Genomic DNA, 23288 nt, shown 5'->3' with positions numbered 1-23288 from the left:
AAGTAAATATTATTCAGTTTGATAAATTTTTTCTGAATAACAAAAAATTGATACTGTCTTTCATTTGGAAAAATCTAGGATACCTCATTTGTCTCTGTGAAAATTTTCTCAGAAAATGGGTTGCATGTTAGAAATTTATAAACCTTGTAGCGTTCAATTGGAGTAAAACCTGAGCCAATATCCTCGTTAATGTCTGAGGAAACAACTTTTGATATTTTACTTAGGCCACCCAGTATAAAGTATATATATGTATGTAGTTTTAGTGCTAAGTATGACCTAGTTAAGATAGAATGTCGAATATTGATTGAACCGCACAGATTTAACAGTTACGTAGTAATACACGGTAGACCATTGATGTTGATTAATGACGTGGAAAGTGAATTAATGGAATTAATAAGAGGGATGATGGAACGCAATAGGATTAATGAGAAGATTGATCGATAAAGTTGCGCTAGTTCTTTCCTTTTTCAATGTACCAGATATACGAAGTTGTTGCTAGAATATATCATACGGAAAATAACTTAAATAACGTCTTTATTTACCACGTAATGATAAAATATATTAACACATTACGAAGACTTGCATATGATAACTAAAGACTGACAAATCTGTCCCATATTTACGATTGATTCGCGAGAATTTGTTAGAAGGAATGTATGCGAGTCAGGTAATTAATTTAATCTTCATACGTTTGCATAGCAGAGCCGAAAATGAAGGTCTCCCAATTCCCTGTGTACATAAATTTAGTTAATTGTAATGAATTGTATCGATTATTACAATGTTTCTGTGTACTCGTATCGTGTTAGTATGTACACAGTGGAATTAACTTGATGAAGGTAATGAAAATACCGAGCGAATTAACTCGTCGAGCACAAATAAAGCGATCTCCAGAATGTATGCCTCCGTTCGTTTCTACAAATCAGGATAATTCTAATCCGATTGATCGCTTCATCGATTTCGAAAAATTTAATACAGCTTGTCAAAAAGTTAAAAAAAAAAAAGAGCAAGAAGAGTGTTATACACATCTATATAGTCTGTTCAGTGAGTAGAATAAGTTAATTTAGTATTTTTGTACTGTACCGATAATTTGGCCCTACTTGTACCTATCGTATGATATAATGCGATCAACAACAGAAAAACAAGCTTAAAATCATCGAAAAGGCTGAAACGCTTTGATTTATTCTATCGATTCGAAATGATACTCGAAGTGCACTATGATAACTAAAGAATGTACCCGATGAAAATCATCCCGTGTCGTAAGAAATAATATAAAATTTTTCAAAAGGCAATGTAACATTCGTACGAATCAGATGAGACGATAAGCTCATAGCTCGCACAAAATGATCAGTGACTGCGTAAATCTCTTCGCTTCCATAAAATCTCCACCGAAAAGACAATAATCATTTTTTTGTCCTTCTCTTCGAAGAAAGGAGAAGAAAAATAAAAAAGGGAGAAAAAAAGAAACAATTGAACCATCGCGATTATCTCGAACTTCTCTGTCTCCGTTGAAAATCTCGAATTCGCTGGATACACGGTCTGTTCTCGGCGATACGTGGCGGGTCAATTTTTCACAGAGCACGTCGCGCTTAGTCGCGTATGAGTTTCCGCGCGACTTGGCCATCGTTCATCCTGGCCCCGCGAGATGCATTTAAGTGTACACGCAAACGCACGTGCGTCCGTGGCTAGGTTCGCGGCGCATTGTCTTACCTCCATGGGCTGACCCTTGCGAGGTCATAGATCACGAGCTTCCTGGTGTAGTCCCCGATATAAATCATCGAGCACCGCTCGGCCTTAGCGAATTTATCGTTCACGTCCGAGCCACTTAATTTATCAGCCAAGAAGATACCGTACGCAACGGAACGAGAACTCCTCTCTGGGATACTTTCGGTTTTCGTTACGATCACTCTGCAAACGGTTGTTAAAGTAACCGTTAATTGTAAACCGAATTTATGACGCGGATGTGACCTCCTGCTATATTTTAGTTCTAAATTTTTATATGCATTTTTACCATATTTCGCGCTGGTTAATTTAGGATTAACGAAGAATATAGAGTTTCCTACTGTACATCAATGGCAATTGAACGATTGATAGTTTGGGTTCTGCTTAATTTGTTAAATATTTCAATGTGACAACAATCGTACGTTACAGGCTGAAAGATTGAAATTATTGCGTTTATCTTTATTATGTTATTATTATTACATATTAGTTATGTCGTAATGTGTATCAGTGGTATGAGTGTACAGGATTCGTTGTTTTTAAGTAAGACGAAATCTCGCAAGATACACCACCCATGGACAGCATCGATGTACAAGTGCTTGCAGCTACGTTTCTCCGTAGTAACCGACCTCCGAGGAAGAAGCTTTCGTTTCGTGCTTCCTATTTTTCGTCCACGGTACTATATTGGCTATACATGTTCGTGTATCGACGTTTTTTGATATATGGACACGGTTCTGCGAGGTTGGGTGAAGTAGTTTAGAGGAGTCTTTGAGTGATGTATGCTCGGTGGAACATACAAGCTGTTATGAGCTGATTTCTCGGGTTCCATTGTGGAACACGAGAAAGTTCCTTCGTATTCGCTTGTTATTTTTCAACTCCTTTTCTACAATTCTTTTTCTTAACTCGGTAGATTTATATAGATCGATTTAACTATTAGAATACTTAGGATTAACGGTGTTTATTTCGTCATTAAAATATCGCATAATGTATATGCAATATATATAGGGTGTATTATTTTAGAGAAAACGAAGCTTCTTTTGAAACAGATTCCAAACTTAAATATTTAGAAAATGTTGAAGATTATACTTGTCAGTTCCTGTTCTAGAATATGTAATTGTTACAGCATAATATACAGTTCAATTATAATTCATTCTATAGTTTGAGATTCGCTTAATCACGATCGCTATAACAAAACAACATGGCACACATTACACATTCGACAAGTGCTTTGAAGAGTACCTATGTATTTGCCTAATCCATCCTTCCTATCAATTACCACGTGTCTTTAATACAAAACTCAAACTTCGATTTAAGATATAAAAGTCATATCTTTTTCTATCCCCGCAAATACAATTCCACTTTGACAACCTACTACAAACGACCTAGCATCAAAAACGCGAAAGGACTCGATCGGTCCGTCGTTTTCTCGGCTCTTCTCGCATCGTATTCTAATAGCAGGCTACGAAAAAGAGAATCGAGAGAGGAAAAACAGGCGAAGAGGCTCTACGTCTGTCCCGGAGGTAGCCAGGAAAATTACGAATATCCATCTTCCTCTGGACGTTTCTACGAAACGAGAACTCGTGTGCCACGGCCTTGGCTCAGATGGTGAAAGATGGCATTAGGTGAAAACGCGGCTGACCATCAATCTCGAGTTGTAAAATATCTATGAGCTGGATTCGACGGACGTCCCTTCGAACCTTGTACACGGCGAATTTCATTCAGTTGTGCGTCGAATGATCCCGAATCGCCAGCCAAAGGGAGGGGAACGCGAGATTTAACGTTCTAAACCCACGGTTGAATCCTTCGAGAACTGGGAAGAATGGCTGGCGAATGATATATGGTAACGCGGACGGTGAATAATTTCGCGCGGCATCAGTTTATTTGAAAAATGGACACACCGAGTAATCTCTGTAACTTTTGCCATGTTCAATGGTATTTAGCGAAAGACGGTGTCTATCAGTTTTTTTTTACTTGCCACGGATTTTGAATTTTCCTTATTTTCGGATCGGAGCAGAAATTTTTGTTACTTGTGATATACGCACTAGCTTTCACACTTGGGTTTGTTGATATGAAAGCGAGTCGAGTTTCATTCGATCAATTAACGTCCACTGTAATTTCATTCGGACGTTTTGCAAGCTTTTCGCGAAATTCTTGCCAGGCGTCGCAAACAAATTACGAAATATGTAACAGTGGTTATCCTTCATAGGAGAGAAAAAAATGTACTCCCGATGATCTCCGTATCTCGTTTCTGATCGATTCGATCATCGAATCCATCGACAAGAGTAATCGCCTAATTGCTCCTGAGCAACGTAATCGGGGGATTCCTTCGAAAGAGGAGGAGGCTTCGTTTTACTTCATAGGCAGCGTTTGCTCGTCGTGTGAGATTTGATATCCCATCAATTTTGCAAATTGCTAGAGTCCCTGGTTAATCACGTCGTCAATAGTGACAAAGAGAAAGATATACCTAAGAGGAACAGAGATAGAGAATATTCGTGACGACGGTCGCTCTTCTTGTTCAACGAATCGTGACTCGCGTTCCGTTTAATTACAAATTACGCCCGTAATGAGCAATTAAGTAGCAGCTGCCAGTGGGCTAATTAACTAAGCGTTACACATAATTGAATGACCGATATGACTCGCCCTCCGCTTTGACATTTGCATACCAAATTATTCTACGATCATACGGCCGCTACACGTTAGCAAATCACTCGCGAAAATGAACTAACAATAAGTACACGCCCATTCATAAATATTAAAACACTGAGAGAAAAACAAAGAAAGATTTGACAAATTATTAAGAAATCATTGAACTCCATTTGGTAACGTAAATTGTAAGTATATAACTCATACGTTCGGCATTGTATTGCAACAAAAACCAATTACACGAAGATTACAGGGGAAAGACATGATAAATCACATCTTCGTATGAGAGCAATTTTAAAATCCAATCCGCCTTGTCAGCCAATCATATATTACCAAACCTGTCTGTTTTTATTAAATTTAGTTCTGGCGTTTCCTTTAGTATCCAACTAAAGACGATATTTGTTCGAACATTTTATTATTTGACAAAAATTCACGATAAAGGCGCTATGAACTTTTCGAATAATCCAGTTTACATAAATCACATCGCCTAAATATCTGTCTTATCTATCGTTGTATGAAAAAACTTTCCAGGACAAAGTTACACCGTTCCAAGGGGCGCAACGCTGGAAAGAATTCTTTCCGAAGTTCAATTTTTTTCTTTTTTTTTTTTAAGAGATTTCAAGTTATGGTGCTTTCAAGAAATGGCTTTCACAACGTTTCGTCTGTTTTGATTAATTATCTACTATCTCGAATAAATATTTACGAATTAAAAGTCACAGGTTTTCAGAAATATATAATTGCAGCCGATTAATCGTTTCTCTGGCAATCTAGATCAACTATCACTTTCTGCACGAGACTAAGTTAACAAGCAGCCGAATATTATTTTACCAGCCGAATGTGTATCTGATCGAGCTCTCTTTTCTTCTTCTCAACGTTTCCAACGCTGATGAAACGTCTTTCAGCCGCCAGATATATAAATGAAACTCGTTCTTGCACCGATCTTGTCGGATTGCTCGCGGAGATACTCTCCGGTTCCTCTCTTTCGTCGTCGTCCATTTGCAAATGAATTTCTTGCTGGGTGAACGTCGACGACAGACGGATACGCGCCGGCAATGGAAGTTGTTGATCTGATTTAAGAAGTGGCAAAAGTATCCTCGAGCGAGGATGAAATTTTTACGAGCTGTTGAATCGGTGTGCTTTAAATATTATACCTATCTGTTGGCTGTCGGAATTATTAAGTCGATTACGTCTCAATTCATTTTTTAAGACGAACGTAGTAATTACATTTTTGTGTTGCTGTTTATTGTAGATTATATATTCTAACCTTCTAGAGGACGAAGATAGGGTTAAATAGGATCAAAGCTGTGCAGAATCTCGGAATATTATTTTCACAAATATTACCGTAGAATCATCTTCCTGGAAAGAAATTGAAATTTGAAATGAATAAAATACTTTTATACAGAAGAACCATATTAAATTACAAAATACCAAGTAGAAATTCAGCAAAGTTGAATTCGGTAAATCTCTAAATATCTTTCAATTAAAAATGATCAAGCATTAAAAGCACAGTTGTAGGAGTAAAATTTTAACAAGGGCTCTATTGAATAGAATTAGAAAACATTGATACAATAACACCGATCGTGAGATGAACCTCGGTGTTGAATAAAATTAGAAAATGTTAGTACATAGCACGATAGCACTGTGATACAATTTTTCTTTCATACCAAAATATCATCCCATTCGCCACGTAACTATAACAATCTCGCAGTAAAATAATCAAACCTGTGCCAAGCATGCGAAGTTAACGAAGATAACAATATAACACAGAGAGATCACCCATACCGTGCAAATACTATCCTGTCTGAAACAGAAACACGTTCGTAAAAGCAGGTATCGAGATTACAGTCGCTTCCTCAGTTGTGAAACCACAGGCGTCCTTACACTTTACCGAAGCATATCGCGTCTCCGCCAGGTTTCAGGTTCCCGGAAATTCCTTTTATCCTCAGATGCCAAGGATGGAGTTCCTTCTGTTCTTGACCAACGATATCGCGAGAATCTGGTCGCGTCAATTAGTTAATGGCGTGAAGACGCTTACGCGAGCCGGTACCGAGCAAAAATTAGAAAACGCGACGCGAACTTCGCATCGTGTCGATCCATTAAGCATATTGCGTCCTTTCCGTGTTGCGAAAGTCCTGAAAAAAAGTAGAGCACAAAGAGTATAGAAGTCGTTGGACGAAAGAAACACCTTGGTAGGATATTCAATCGCGGCAAGGAATACTTCAATTGAAAATGCTTTGTCCGACCACTTCATCGATAGCTTTATATGTATGTTTTCTACGTTCTGTTTTTGCAAGCTTCATTTTAGACGATATTTTGGATAGAAAATTATATAGCACTGTATTATTACTAAAGTTGCGGATAGCAATTATTAGATTGCGAATTTTTCTGCAATTTCATGTTTTGATAAAGAAAAGTAAAGAAATGGAACTCGTCGAAGATAGAGAGAAATCAATTTATCAATTTGAATAAAGAAGCCACGAAATTATCCAAATGGTAGAAGTTTGTACATTCAAGATTATTTCAAGAAGCAGCACTGGCTGACTTACGTTCGCTCTTGGAGCTATTTTGATTCTCCACGGCGCGGCCAACCGCTCGAAAGCCACTCTTCGCTCGATTGCGAGCGCTCACGGTTCGAGAGGATTTTAATTAAATGCCCGGGCTGCCTCCTCAAAGATCCCATTAGGCTGAATTCGTCGTCATTCACGCGCGTCGAACGTTGCTCGCAAATTCTACCATCGAAACATTTGTTTCGTCAGAAGAAACGGAGTTGGTACATATTTAATCGAATTTCTTCGTGGATGCTCAATTAAGCCTTATTAATTTCGCCAAAAGTATTATTTAGAGAGAAGTTTTAATTATAAAAAAAAAAACATGCTTTCTTTAGTCTTCATTTTCTTGTAGTTCTTATGTCACTAGACCAGTGAAGGAAAAATAAATTTTGATGGCGCAGGCACTGAGGAAAGTTTTCGTGCGTCCTATGAAAAAAAGCTTTATTTTTTCGTTATTCCAAACTATGGATTATGTTAATAATTTGTGAGCATCTTATCTTGATTTTAAAGCAGCTCTGCATTGATCTTGTTTGCTTAGAATACGCTAATGTTATTTTATTTTATCTAATTGAATTCCAAACTATGGATTATATTATTATTTTGCGAGCATCTTATCTTGATTTTAAAGCAGCTCTGCATTGATCTTGTTCGCTTAGAATACACTAATGTTATTTTATTTTATCTAATGAAATTTTTTAATAAAATAAAAATTGTAAACAAAAGTTTATGTAAATAAAAGTAGCTTTATTATGAGATGTACGAATAAAAATACGTTTGGCGGACGACTGTATTTCTCTCACGTGGATTAAATTCCAATTTTATGGAAAACAGGTGAACGTAGGATGATAATTCAATATCACAGCGTACAAATTAATCAAGACATCTCGAAATTAATGAATTCTTGGTTTAACGCTGATTTTCGAGCGTTCGTAAACTATTTATTTTATTGAATTACTCGTTTCTCTTTTCCTCTCGTTTTCCTTAGAACCTGATTTACAAGTTTCGGTGCGATTTCGCCGAATAAATGGCATTTTACATTAACAAATTTTCGGCTCGAATTTTCCTTCTCTGTTCTACCGTGGATGCTTAAATTTTTAACTCTCGAGAGAAGTTTTAATTGCCCCTCCCCTTCCTTCTCCAGTTTGAATCGAGCGTGAACGACTCAAATATGATCGAAATAATTGGAGCTGGAGGAAACTGGATGGTCGATGTTAAAATTTGGAATTTGTGGGAAAAAATAGAAATTGAAAATGAGAACTAAATAAAAATATATTGTATTTTTGTCCGAGTTTAAAAATTCGAGAAAGTTGTACCGACCTGTTCCAAATTTTTATCATATGCGGCATAAATGGCCGGTATAACAATTTTATTTTATTGAAATAATCAAAAAGATTCATAACATTCCTTCACAAAAAATATCCAAAGTATATACTAAGTTTAAAACATACATTTGTATTTTGATAAAATTTTGTCGATTAGATGTACTATATTTTCGTGGAAACATTCGGAATCTATGAATGGGATCGTCCTTCAACGAGAAATTTCTTTGTGTCTCGACTTACCAACATTACCTTCTTTCAATTCATTATCAAACTATCTCAAAGAGGTTGAAACAAATTTCATTTCTATTCAGCTTTCATTTCTTAATAAAACTCTATATAAAATATAGAAGTGTATAATTATCAGACTGCGTACGTTTCTATGCTTCCACATTTCTACGAACGTGACTAGAGAAACGAAAGCTAAATGAACGTACATTTGCTTTATTCGCTAAATATTGCACAACAGAATATTTTACTTGCGATATTTCACGCACTTTTATGTGCGTATGTCGCACAGTTTCACACCTTTAAATTTCTCATAAATGCATAAATATCCATAATCTGCTGATTATTCTTAATTCCAAACACAAAAGCGCGCATAAATTATTTTCCGGCTGTTTTCTCTCTTTTTTTTTTTTTTTTACCACTTTTAACACACTATTAAAAAGTTAATAACCGCCTACGGTCTCGATAAAAAGCTTTTCAAACAAATCTTTTACGCAAATCTACATCATGTATAATAAAATCATCATTAATATGTAAACCAAGCGCAACATCACCGATAAGTTGCGATGATGTACGTACTATGCAGCAACGTTTAACGAGGAAATTATAAAGTTAAGGGTGATTTATACTTTCTTAGCAACAGATTATCGGGCGACGAGCTAGGCTCATTAATCGCCTCGCGTTACATCCTAAATAATCCTTCTCGTATGTTGTTACATGACGCTTGAACACCGCAGCCAGTGCTAATTTGCATCGCGTCAGAATTACACTCGACGGTACTTGAGTTGCAACATAACGCGTGCAATGCATCGCGATGAACGCTAGAAGCGCGCGATTTTCATCTTGCCGAAGGTGAACTCTCAACGTCGCGTCGTCGCGTCGCTACGCGCACTTTGACCTGGTCGCGTTTATGCTAACTAGAACGATGCCAGCTCGAAGCAAGCGTGAAAAAGGCGCGAGCAAATTGGATTCTGAGTTTGAAGCGGAAATATTGGAAAATTGACGGAAAGCCTGAGCAGTGTGATTATTTATATTATAGTGATCGTCTGCACTGATTGTTTATTCAAATTTTCATTGATTACTTATATTATTTATTTTAATATTATATGATCGTATATTACTATTTACTTAAAAATAAAATTATATATTGAGGGCTCGAAACTGAAGGTAGTACTACAAAGTAGTTGACTATTTGTGTTAATTGTATATTAATATTTATTGCATTATATTAATTACATTGAATAATGATTGGACTGATAAATATGTAATTAATTAATTACCGGTAACTTCCTTTTCAATTGTTGAATACCCTTCGTTCAATCCTTTGTTCATTTGTTTAATAATGGCGGTATAGCTTGTAAAATAGTTAAGTGAAAAAAGAGATGTATTTGATACAGAAAACTGACAGGTTGTTAGTTGGATGATTAATTACCTACAGGTATACATTGTATGATTTTTTTCAAAAAAATTAGAGATAACTAGAGTTTTGTAAAGAATGTACTTCATCGGCTGTAACAATAAAATCATTCTAAATAGCTGTCTGAAATCACAATAATTTCCTTGACTTTTCTCTAGAATAAAGATAGTTAGCCTAAAAGTTACCTAAAAATAATTTCCTCGTGAAAAGACTAACTATATAACTGGTTATAAAATATTGCACCTTTATTGCAGACTAGTATACTAAAATTAAACGATGATAACTTTTCTTAGTTGAGAGTGTCCTAGTTGAAGACACGGCGAAATGACACGAAACACGACATATCGCTTGGTTTCAAGCCAAAAATACTTAACTGGTGAAGCCGCATACAAAATTCGTGACTCATTCCGTGTCAGGTACTTTTGATACATTATTAGCTTGCTCGTTAAGGTATCAGCCGATACATTCGATGAATAACAAATACGCTGCTATTAACAAGCGTGCGATATTGAACGTGCGAAACTGGGCCATCAGAAGGATACATCCCCTCCGAAGGGTCGAATATTCTAAAAAATACATGCAACCCTATTGCTATAAAAGCTGCTTAATGGCTTAAAGGATATCAGCAAATGGCTATACATGCATCGAAAGTTTTCGCACAGAAAATGAGATAACAAAAAAAAAAAACGAAATAAATAACCAATTGTATTAGGAGTTTCAAATTTAAAATGTTTATAAATTTATTAAATGTGTAATTATATTAAGGATTTTTTCACTTAAGATTTCCTATAAACATAATAGCGTGTAAACATAGATTTGTTAAATTGCGATAGTCAAATAAATGTAGCTCGGCAAAATCTAAAATTCTTTAATGAAACTTTAAAACGATCTTTTATTACCTGTTTTTCTTTTTTTTTTTTAATTCCATTAGAAATACGAAGAAATATATACAATACAAAATACAAAATAATGTATAGTATTAATATCGGAACGCTAATTATATCTATAGAAAATTTGTTTATATATATTTATATAAATCATTACATCAAAAATCATTATATAAATCATTAAATCAAATAGTCGTTATACAGAGATCGTAAACATCCGAATAACTTCCCTTTTATTTAGAATTGACCTCAGCAGTTGCAACGATGTTAAACGGACGAGCAAAATGTGCAAGTGAAATACGAGCGTCTGACCAATTATCGAGCTGTACTACTGGCGTTTAGTCGAGCATATCGAATGCTGCGGAACAACTTTAATGTATGAATCAAGGCGTACCGTGGGTCGACAAAATTACTAAATTAACAAATAACATTTCGCGCTACGTTGTAGAATCCGGTTGTTCATTATAATTTTCGCGTGTGATACCGCAGTGTAATATATTTTATATGTGATTCCCACGGGAAGCTAACCGTGCATTGTACCTTTACAGAGAATATTAACGGCGGTCATTAAGTTGTTCGTATGTGATAATAATTTTACAACGATATGTACCACGAAGCTGCAAAATCTCCGCGTTATATAATAGATTTTTTGCATATTTAATTACAAAGCATCAGCAGTATTGTTCGATTATAACTTGACTCTTACTATCGACCGAGATAACAGCGGCACGCTTTTATATTGAAACCTTTCGAGACCCAGAATTTTATTACGAAAAACATAACTACTCGTAGATTTATTTACATAGTAGCTTCTCTTTATCCTTTGTCGGTGAGAATAACACAAGAAATATTTTTCACGTAAGTTTGGAGAATATTCCAGGGGTGTAACTTCTTTACAATAGAAATAGTAAAAATAACAGTTTCATAATACAATCAGTTAAATTAATTGTCTTATATTAAAACAAAATTAAAAAGTGTATCCTTCTTTTATAGTAAAAGTAACAATTTTACAATACAGTTAATCCTCCGCTACAACTGTAAAATTAACTGTCTTGTATTTTAAAGAAATGTTACGTAATAATTTTATAAAAATGAAGATCTCACGTTTCGAACGAGCTTCTGACTACTATAGTATTTGCGACATTCTCCTCACCCTCGATTATACCGACTTCCTTAAACACACGGAAGAACACCGGAATTCCCAGTTGTAGATACGAGTGTCCGAGTGCGAAATCTTCGGAGCACCGGCTCGGAACTCCAGTAACAGCCGGCGACGCCGTTTAACGTCGTATTTATGGGCACAACCGTGCCGTACCTCTACGCTTATTCACGCTCCGTAAAATCACACGGTTCGTTGTATGGTTGCTTCTTCGTTTGCACGCTTCTTGGTCCCAGAGATAACTATTGTACTGGAAGCAGTGGAGAGAGATCGATCGAAGAAATTAACGATCGTACTAACGATTCTCGAATATTTTCTAGCATCATTGTTCCACGAGGACTAAAGTAGCCTGGAAGTGAAACCGGAGGCTGGATGATCGGGCAAATTATTGATCAAGCATTTCAGGAAGTCGATTCTCAGTCTTCCGGAATCGCGTTCTACTGAAGTGGTAATCGAATTTCTTCGAAATCCGTCGAGTTCATCCATTCATCTTTCAGAGGGTTGCATTGTTATGAAAGTGGTCGATGGTTTGCAGGCTTGAAACTAACTTAAGTCGGTTGTTGAGCATTTTCTATGGAGTTTCGTGGATTAATTTAACAATTCTTTTTTTTCTTTTTCATTCATTCAAAGTTGCATTTACCTATGAAGATTATTGGCGACTACTATATTATACAGTCGCGTTACATAAGCTGGTGAATTTGCCTAACATAATTGGTTGGTGTTTATAGCAATAAAGCGATGAGGTATGTTTACCATGAATTCATCTATTTACTGCATCTATTCTACGTTGATCTTGGTTTGTTCTTGTTAGTTCAGGCGATGCGCTTCAAGTAGATGGATGTAGCTTTTACGTAGCTAAAATTGTATAGAATGCCCTTTACGTAAATAACTTACGTACAACTTAAATATCGTATAATTAAATTAAAAAACATGACAGCTTTAACTTGTAATATATTTTACAATCTGTTTCAATCATACTGTGACCTGATAGGTCGATATTAGAATTTTGAGATGAGTTTCTAGTGAAAAGTAACATAGCTTGTTTCGAGTAGGAGAGTAATATATGATCTTTCAAATTCATGGAAATTAAGTTTCTCTCATTTATCCTCCGTTTTTAATCGACCGCGTGATTTATTGCATATTTTTTAGCGCAAAATTTATTTGAAAAATAAGTTACACAGATAAAGCCACAGATGCTCTTGTAGTTTATGGCGGGGGATTTAAAACTGTTCGATGTAAAAATTCCTCTTCGTTACTAAAGAAAGCTCTTTTATGATCCCTGATACTTCTTTATCCCCGTGAATATTTAAACTTGTAATATTTCTCCTCAAAGCTGTTTCACGTGCTCTGCTCACATCCTAGAATTTCTCCTCACGTGTAGAAAATGTTCACTTGCGTTCTAACGGGTAACACCAAACTCCTTTCGTCGATCCAGCAATAAAGAATTTAATACCTTTTACAACAACTCCAATTAGCCAATCTATTTATTTAGAACTTTGTCAAAGTTTTAAGCTGTTGACAGCGTTATTACGGAAAGTTGATACTTCGCCAAGAGCATCGAACAAACTTTCTGTAATCAGAATACCTAATCAACGATCCACCAGAACTGCTTTATCACTTTCAATTATCATTCCATGGAAATTCTCATTTATTCATTTCTATCTTAAGGAGGGGGGAAACAACATCGTAACTCTGTGTAAAGTAGAAATATCTTTAAGAATTTTTGTCAAACAAGCAACGTATTTGCGCTTATTAAGAAAATTTATTGTTTATTATCAGACGGTGGATCTTTACACGAACACATATTCTTACAGATACAAAAGTTGAACGTAGAAGGATGTTTTATTTTTATTTGCTAAACGTAACAATGTGTATACTTTGCTTCCGATATTTTGTGTAATTTTACGTTTCTATGTATTCTTGTACGTTTTTATATAATCGCGTAAATACATAGATATCCGCGATTTATTTGTTATAGTTAATACGTACAGTGAATATAAATAAAATTCAAGTTGATTTAACGTTTAATTATTATTATTCGAAATGAAAACGATTGAACTATTTCATATTTATATATTACTGCGCATATCGTATCTGAGAGTGCAAGAAAATAATTTGAGGTGGAAGTGTAGTAGTCGCTTGCCGGGATAGTGTGGTGATAGTGCGGTGATAGTGCGATAACTGCTCGTGTGCAGCTTGAGACAGGTTGCTGCGAGTCGTCGGTGTCGCTGCTAGAGTACTGCTGCATTTTCCTTTCCATTTTTGATGTCACGGGAGAAAAATCGGAACTCCGGTCGCCGGGATTTGAACCCAGGTTCCGAACGTTTGTAACTTAAGACACTAACCACTGCGCTACTGTCGTCCAACACTAGTTAGTGTCGAGTAGTGGTATTTTGCCGTCGAGTGTCGCTACAAATTTAAGTCAAATTTATCCATCCATTTCTAATATAAACTCGATACTCTCTCGTTGGCGATGATTACGCCATACATTCAATACGAAGCGAAAGAATATTTAAATAAAAGACACCTGCATTTAAAATAGCAAAATTCCAACTTTCGCGAAAGAATTAGAACATTTCGCTGGCGAAGAAAATAGGAAGGAATCTTTAACAACAGAAGCGAAGAGACTAATTTTCTCACAGTAATTGAACCACGTAGTTTCTTCAGTACCAACGACAGGATACTTTTAAACGGGCGAATTGACGTACACGGACGTTAAAACGCAAAGCTACCCTTCGTTTCTTATCTTAACGAGGGAACTGTGAAAGTTGAAGAAAAAAGAAGGGGGGAACGAGAAGCGTTCGGTTTAACGAGCAAAGAGACGCGTTAGAGATTATCGTGAGAAGAAACGTTCGATCCATTATCGGGTTGGGATCCGTTCGGGAATTTCCTCGACGAGATCTTCCTTCTGGAGCACTTTTAATTAACGTCAGACCCGTTTGGCACTCGATTCGACACTTATTTTTCTAGATACACCAAGCGTTCCCTTCTCTCTCCCGCGCTTTCCCTTTCTTTTTTTTTCTCTCTCTCTCTTTCTCCCTTTCGTTATTCGATTCGCGCTGAAATCGTCGTAGATTGAATTTTACCGGCGCGAAACGTCAGTAATTACGCTCTTTAACTTCGTTCACTCGTTTAATATCCACCTGGCGGATTCCCACGTGCGCTCGGAATTTTATCTCGTTGAAATTGTTCCTTTTGTTTGTCGTTGGATGGAGAACATTTTTCTCAGTTTTGTTTACTACGTTGAACAAAATTGCACCGAGTGACCTGTAATAAGAGACGAAACATGTTCTAATTGAAGTTTCACAGAAATTATATTTTACGTAGAATCTCTTTATCTTGCATGATCATAGGGCTATGCCGTGTATAATTCATTGTCTGTCCCGTAACCATTAGGAGAGACTTTTAATTAATTTGGTTTCTAATCGAATCTTATCATCTTAAATACGTGAATGATAATCGATTGGGAAGGAAACCGTAATCTTCTGAAAATCTAATTTTATTTACAGCGAAGCAATGTATGAAGAGATTGAATATCGAATAAGACGATGAAAATGAAATTAGAAAAATTGTCATTAGAAAAAGCTAATATAGGTAGAAAATTAAGTTAGACCATCGAAAATATCGTAGGTAGATTGAAATCCTAACGATCTATGGAATATTTCACGCAAATATAAAATATTCCAGATTTAACGAACCAATGAAAATGCATTTTTATTTCGAATAGAAGGAGTCGTCGATGTTTGGTCAGCGAGAAACAACGTAACTACAGTGGACGGTAGATCGATTTTTTCGAATTTCCAAACGTCAACACACCCTCAAATGCAAAACAGTTTCATCGTTATTCCCTTTGCTTTGTGCCCATAATCGATCGGTGGAAATTCTCGTATTAGACGAAAATAAAAGAGCGGAAGACAAATGGAAGGAATTAAAGTGCAATATCGTTTTTTGAAGGAATTACATCGTTATAGCATTCGCGCCAATTATTAATTTCAAAACCGTCCCACTTCTACCTCGTCCACTATTGTTTAAAACGTTTCTCGTCTATGCTCGCGAAATAGTACTTGCAACCTAGTTTTCTGTGACCCGATTCTCAGTTAATAGGACCGGTGCACGAGTGCGAAATAATTCTCTTTTGAAACGGTACTCTATTAACGAGCTTCCAATCAGTTTTTCAATTTCTTCAAATCGGACGTTCAACGTTTCCATGCGAAAAGGGAAAAAGAAGAAGCGAAAACTGAAAGCACGGTTATAGTCGGCCGAAGAAAGAAGTCGTTCGATTCTGAATTTGTTTTTAATTCGCGAATAGAGAACGTTGCTTTGTCATTGCGTTTTATGGAAATTAATTTTTTATTCAGATATTGGTAGCTTTATTCGTTTAGAGAAATAAATATGTATTTCTAACATATTCGTGTAACGTGTCGATCGTTTTAATCAAAAACGTTAAACTTTTATCGAAAATATTCACACTATTAATACTATTCGAAATATTGAAACTTCCATTAAAAATGATCTTATAGGTCATTAAATGTTCTTAAAACAATGAGCATATAAATATAGAAATTTATTGGATGTTAAAACTGTAAATATTAGGTACTTTCAAGTATGAGAAAAAGATGAAATAAATTTCATAAATAGCGAATAAAATAGTATCAGTTTTTCATTAAAAATATACCATAAGTCATTCATTACTAACCATACAGTATCGAATATACCTCACAAAAAAACCTACCGCTGTATTAATATTCGATACCAATAATTTTACGTGAACAAACCAATATCAAGCGATACAATATTAATAAAAAAAAATGCTTATAAAATAGAATTATTATACGAAGAACTAAATATACATTTTCACTTTCAACTCTCATCTTTTAAAAGTCTCCGAAATAATTGTTAATAAATCCGAGCAAACTCTCTCGAATTATGCTGATACCACTAGCTTCTTAACGCGAGAATCGGAAATTCAACTAAGCTATGCGGTTCATTTCACTTTAAACGAATGCAACGCTTTCTAAAAACGTTGAGCGGTCTGTGAAAACCCGGAAGAGGTTATAAGAAAGCCGCGTAACTCGGTTACAAAAGCTTTCTGGCGAACAATCCCCGGTGTCCGGGGTCGACCCTCGGACCATTCGCCCAGAGCCCTTTTCTTTGCCGCGATAATACGAAAACTCGATTTCCCGATAAATTGTTATCCTCCTTTCTAATTTTATTCTCGGGGCTTAATTAATTTCCTGACGATCCTTTTTTTTCCGGCGGGAAACGCGTTATCCGGCGCATAATCGATAGCTTAATCGCCAGTAATAGTTCTCGGTATTAACCAGCCGCGGGGGTTACCACCCCCGAAGCTCGAATAAAGTCGTTTATCCTGAACGATCGAGTCCGTTCGCCGGTTGATGCATTCTCATTCGACACTTTCCCCATTCAATTTTTCTCCTCTTCTACCTTTTTGTCTGAAAAGTTACAATCTCCGCGGATTTTTTCACCTGTTGGTCCCTGCAAACGATTACTTTCTTTCTTTCTTTCGATATTCTTTGTATAATATTGCTGGCTTGCTTCCGATGCTGTGGTTAGTTTACCTGCAATTCTAATTATTTGTATACGGTAACAGAAATTTTGTTTCCGTTCTATCGTATGGAATATTGGATCTTTAAAAAATGCTTTCGTACGAACGATTGGTAAAATTTTGATATCGGTTGCTCTGTAAATGTAAGACTTGTGAACTGCTTATTGTCAGACGTGAAATCGATCGATTCCACTCTTCGTAAATTCCTCAAAAACAAATGACCCGCTCTCGTTAATTAATTTTTCGCAAGACGATGCATAAATAAATAATTGTTAATATCAAAGAAAATTTGTAAATGTTCATGGTATGTGTATTAAATCGTCAGTTGTTTCTGATCTGCTTTAAATTTTATAGGATCAATCAGTGTGACTTCTGAAAACGAAGAAGCCAACAATTTTTGCTTTCTCCAAAAATCTAATAAAAATCTAATAAAATATAATACAGCGATGAGAAACAAAGATACAATTGTAAAAATATAGAGGTATACATATACGCGTAACTTCCAGGTCTCGTGACTTTATTTAGAAAGGATTAAATATTTGAAGAAATATTAAAACTGCTGCTCTAAAGCAAATAAATTAATATCGTTGTTTAAAAATTTGTTCGAAAATTAGATACTTGAAAATCATAAATCTCCGACAATTCTATCAGTATATTCTCTGTGGAAAAAGTATTTCCAAAGTACAGATGTGATTCAACATTTCTTTGTTACACTGACCACGAGGACCACCATCTTTTTCGCGTCAGATCCCATAGGGGGAAAGGTGCAAAAATTAGGATCAACATGGACCGCCGTGGGATCTCTTTTATCATTGTCGGAGTTACCGAAGAAAAATAGCCTGCGTAAAAGTGTCTTGTCCGAAAAAGGGACGATCCCAGATAACGAGCAATGCCATATGTAATTTTCATTTAGTTGAAAATGTCTGAAAGGTCTGAAGACGAATATTCTTCTTTTAAAAGAAAAATATATATTTCTTCAGCTTGAAATTTAGAGAAAAAATTCTTCCTACGGGTACGATGCCGAAAACGCACAAATAGGAAGGTTTCATATCCAGAATTCGATGGAGGAATTTGGAATTTTCGTTTGCTCCAGAAATAAAATTTTCAGGGAGAAATGTTCGAGGGTTCTGTCTTAGAAAAACTGAATTGAAATTCGACATTTCTACTTTCGTTGATATTATTGCGATTGTCTTAGATCGAATAGGGAAGAAAACTGTTATTTAGCTGTTATTTATTTAATTGTTATTAACTGTTCTCTTTGTAGAGAATTATTCGCGTCGAGAGAAAATTTGGTTCTTATATTAACATTAACATTTTGATAAAACTGGTTCGAAGTTTAACGTATTATCTTCCACAAAAACATGGGAAAAGACAAAGACAATTTGTTCAAAAAATAAATTCAGTCCTGAAAGTATTAATAATTGCTATGCAATATTTCTCAAGGTTTGAAACTCCTCAATTCCCAATAAGAGAACCAAAAATTAAGAAACCTTTTTTCATCCACATTAAAGTTCGAACCAAATCAGTCACAATCGTCACATTTCCAATTCCCCAAAATTCACCTTCTGCCATATTTCCAGCCCTCCTCTAGATCTCCTCAAGTTTCATCCCTTTCGTGGCTTCGATAAAAATAAAGCGCCATAACCCGTGGCATAACCGGAATTCCGTCGAAACGTTAACCTCGACCAGTTCCTCGGGATCGTGATTTGTATTCCATCAGCGTGGTTGCAGCGGAAGTTTCCGTGGCCGTGAGAAGCGACCATAGAGCCTGGTGGGAGGAAATCGGGGAAAAATCGAGCTATCCTCGTGTGAAATCGAACGAATGGGACACGAAAGTGGAAAAACCGAGGATTTCAGAAGAAGCAGACGAAGAAGAAGAAAAAGAAGACGGAGAAAGGGTGTTAGGGATGGCGTGAAATTTATTGAAACGCATTAAAGTTTGTTGCTTTTATGGTCCGGCGTAGGCCACGTACACGGCTGCAGGTCAAAGAAGCTCGTTGATTTATGCGAGTTGGAAAACTTTATTAACTTTCTGTCAAGAAACGTGTTGCCCGGGCAAAGTATAGCGTCGGAGGAGACGAAGAGAGAGACGAGAGAAGTTGAAGGAAACGACTGGAGCTAGAAACGTTGCGCTCAAACGACGAGGAGGATCGAAGGGGATGGAAGGAAGGGTAGTTTGCGGTGAGACTGCCGTGGTACGAGCTTTCAAGGGTTAGACTCGTAATTACTTATGGGCCTTCCTTTTTTATCACCTGCTCTCGGATATTAACTGCACGAGTTTGGATAGGTTTGGATAGGTTTTGCGTGGACTTCTTATTCCATTGGGTTTCGATGTATTTCAGGGGTGCAGAGTGCGATGTTTTTTAGTTCGTTACAAATGGAATAACCGCAGTCATTTAATTCGTTTTCGGAATCGGATTTTATTTTGGAAACTTGCTGTTTAGATTTGATTTCAAATTCATTTCAGTATATTTCCTATCGTGGTTGTTTGACTGTTTTGTAGATCTTGAACAGATGGAGTGGGTAGTTGTTGAGTAGTATTGGTGGATCGCGTTTCATTTTCGGTATTTGGTGTTTAAATTTGATGTGAAATTCATTTCAGTATATTTTCTGGAATCTGGACAAATGGGGTAGCTGTTGAATTGGGATTGACCAAGACACTTCGTTTGATTTTAAAGTTATTTCATTTCGAACATTTAATGTACAAAGATTTGAAATGATACATATACAGGATGTCCCATTCTTGGGGGTTAAAAATTGTCTGTATACTTTATGGGCATAAATAAGAAGTAAAAATGTATAGTAAGACTACAAGGTTCGTTTTGATTTATGAGTTCCTCCTCAATAGTGAATCATCGATCCTTCGTATTAATTCGCCTTTGATATACTTTTTCTTCCGTACTTTCTCACAAATTCGTATTTTCGTTGTGACATACGGTTTTATATAATGCAATATTTTTATTTATATTCGTAAAATGTTATATCGACAAAGTTTGGTCGGAAAAATTGGAGTACGCTATATATTAATTAAATCGTTATTGACAAATTAATAATGGAAACGAACGTTGGATGAAATATGGTTACTAAAATCCCTTTTATTTACTTCGAGAACGTTTTAGTTTAATATTTGACGTAATAGAGAGACGAAAGCTCTCACTGAAATATATATTAACGTAATAAACAGTTCACATGGAAACTTCATTTCCAGTTCACTTATCGAGTTAATGATTTTACGGTCTGGACTTTAAAAATCCGTCGCGTGTTCCGCGTTGTCCAAATATATACACAGTCACGCGTAATTTAAATTGAAATTTTGATTTTAATCTACCGTTTAAATTTGGAATTTTTATCTAATCTGCAACTTTTAATTTTGTCAACGAACAGTCACAAGCGTTTTGTATTATCCCAAAAATCTTTTTCGATGCAAACAACAATTTTTTTGCAGTGGTAAAATGTAATAGGAAGTTGCGGAAAATTAAATCAACTTCGCTATGATTTCTATTGGAATTATCTTTCAAAATTATGCCTCTTAGTTACAGACTCGATAAATTCGATTTCTCGTTGATTTCCAAACTTTCTAAATTAATAAAATTTTAATCGCATTTTCATTTATCTCAAACAAACTGCGATAATCATTCCTTTTGGTTCGTCATTACGCCTGGGCGTTGATAAACCTAAAAAACTCGACAACTTTTTTCGCACACCTTTCAAACCGATCTGTGGAAGGAAATGCAAAGAGAAAAAATATTCGAAATAAACGATGCTTCGTGACTAAACTTCGCTTCTCGATTCTCTATTTTAAAAATTAGTATAAAACTACTCCTGCTTTTTGATTCCGTTAATTATAAAACTATTATAATGTACTATAAGTATTGCTGGAAAATTGTATTTATCGTGATGATAGGAACATATGGTATAGAGGAAGGAATTAAAAGTAAATATAAAATATTGCTTATAATTGCATGAAAAACCTTGTGTATGAAAATAGAGATTATAAAAATTATCTACAAGTTATATTCTATTCTGCCTATTATTATTTTATGACTGATTTAACAATCTTTTATCATCATCCCATTGCTTTAGAATTTTTCAGTAGCTGTGTAAATGATCATTAACTATAATAACCTGTAACACCGTGTCGGATGCAAAATATTGTTTTTACCATTTACATTTACATTTAATAATCTTGTTGGAAGATTTGGAACTAGAAATTCGGATTGAACTTTGTAACGTAAATTTCAAAGTTGTGAAAGAAGTAAGCAAAGACATTTGTTTTTTAAGTAACGCTAGAATTTAATATTCATTTTTGAATTGACGATCTTGAAACTTGAAACTACACATAATGGTGCTCGATAGACTACAGCGTTGAACTTGCGGTTCGTAAGTGCAGTGGAAAAGAATACCACAGCGAAGGTTAATTCAAACCGCATGAAGATGATGACTATACCGCGGCAAATGCGATCTCGAAGAAAGGCAACCGAAATTTTCGTTTTGTGGTAACCCGAACGAAATTAACGCTGTTGGCCAACCAGAAAGTTTGTCGATTACTTCGAGCGAAATCGCGTCATCTAAAAAATCATTTAAAGACGATTCTAACTTACTCTGTTTATGTTATTATTATTCTTTTATATCCAGCGTGTATCATTCCTAAGAGACATCATTTTCATTTTTGAAATTTTAACTCCGAAATTAAAGTTTAGCGTTGCTTCATCTTAAAATATGAAAAGGTTGAACTTGCAAAATCAAAAAACATCTAAGAGTAAATATGATGAAGAAGCAATTATACGTTTTTTTTTTTTTCTCATATGATATCCTGAATGTGAAAAAATTAAATCGGAATCTATTGCATCAACGGAAAAGAACAATTAACCCGCAGCATGAAACACGAATAATAATCATTAAAAATTTTAACAAACAGGTTCGCAAAGGTCGAAGATAATTAATTTACATAAGGTTTTTTCTCAACATTTATCGTTGATTTAAAGTAATTTAAAACAGTTTTACGCTCCTTTTACGTTTGTCTTCCCGTATGCGAGTCCACAGGATTCGTTAATCAAACTAATTGCGTCGTTTTTATTCTTTCAGGTGAGTCTTTGTCAGTGAAGTTCAAAGCTATCCGCGTACTGCGATGGCCCGGCTATAAATCGTTTAAAAATTGCAATGGACAATCGACGTAATCAATTAGAGACAAAACCTGTGCGTGCGAGAGATATCGCTACATAAACGAAACGTAAAACGTAAGTCGTTATTAACAGATTTCATATTTTTACGTTTTTACACATCTCAAAGCCATCTATTTTTCTTAATTAAGAGAAGGAAATGAACTTTTTAACCGAATAGCATGTATGTGAGGTAAAATGTGTATTCAAATAACGGGAAAGTTAATTTAGTTTTATTTAGATTAAAGTAACAATAAGGAGAGTCAAGAAATTTACTATATGTACATAATTGTAAACAGTTCTTTGAATGGAATTTAATTCCAATTAATTTAAAATAAGTAGACAAAATGTAAAACGATGAACGTTCTTCCTTTATGAAATTAATTGAGAATTAACTGAGAAAGAAAACAGGTAGAGAAATATACAGAGTACAAATAATTATAGAAAATTTCTCAAACGTAATATTATAATTAAAATGTTAAAATTTCTAAAATAAGAAAAGAGACAAGCTTTGATATAAAGTTCCTCAATGTAAAGTTACATTTATCATCGACCGTTCTAGCATTAAAACTGCTCAAGCACATAAAATATTTATATCTCCTTCTCACATATCCCAATCAGTATCATAAATTAATCAAACATTCG

General features: G+C 35.4%; 1 protein-coding gene across 1 annotated transcript in view; it reads left to right on the top strand.

Annotated features, from left to right (window-relative positions):
- LOC139990240 (mannosyl-oligosaccharide alpha-1,2-mannosidase IA-like) overlaps window positions 1–22886 on the top strand; it is a 137263-nt gene extending 114377 nt beyond the window's left edge. The window contains exon 3 of the mRNA XM_072009332.1: window positions 22570–22886. Coding sequence (XP_071865433.1) covers window positions 22570–22587 — 18 coding nt within the window. The 3' untranslated portion in view covers window positions 22588–22886. The remainder of the gene's footprint in view (window positions 1–22569) is intronic.
- The last annotated feature ends 402 nt before the right edge of the window (window positions 22887–23288 follow it).

This window comes from Bombus fervidus, chromosome 8 (genome assembly GCF_041682495.2).
Source record: "Bombus fervidus isolate BK054 chromosome 8, iyBomFerv1, whole genome shotgun sequence".
NCBI lineage: Eukaryota > Metazoa > Arthropoda > Insecta > Hymenoptera > Apidae > Bombus > Bombus fervidus.
This window is presented reverse-complemented; position numbering and strand designations above follow the sequence as displayed.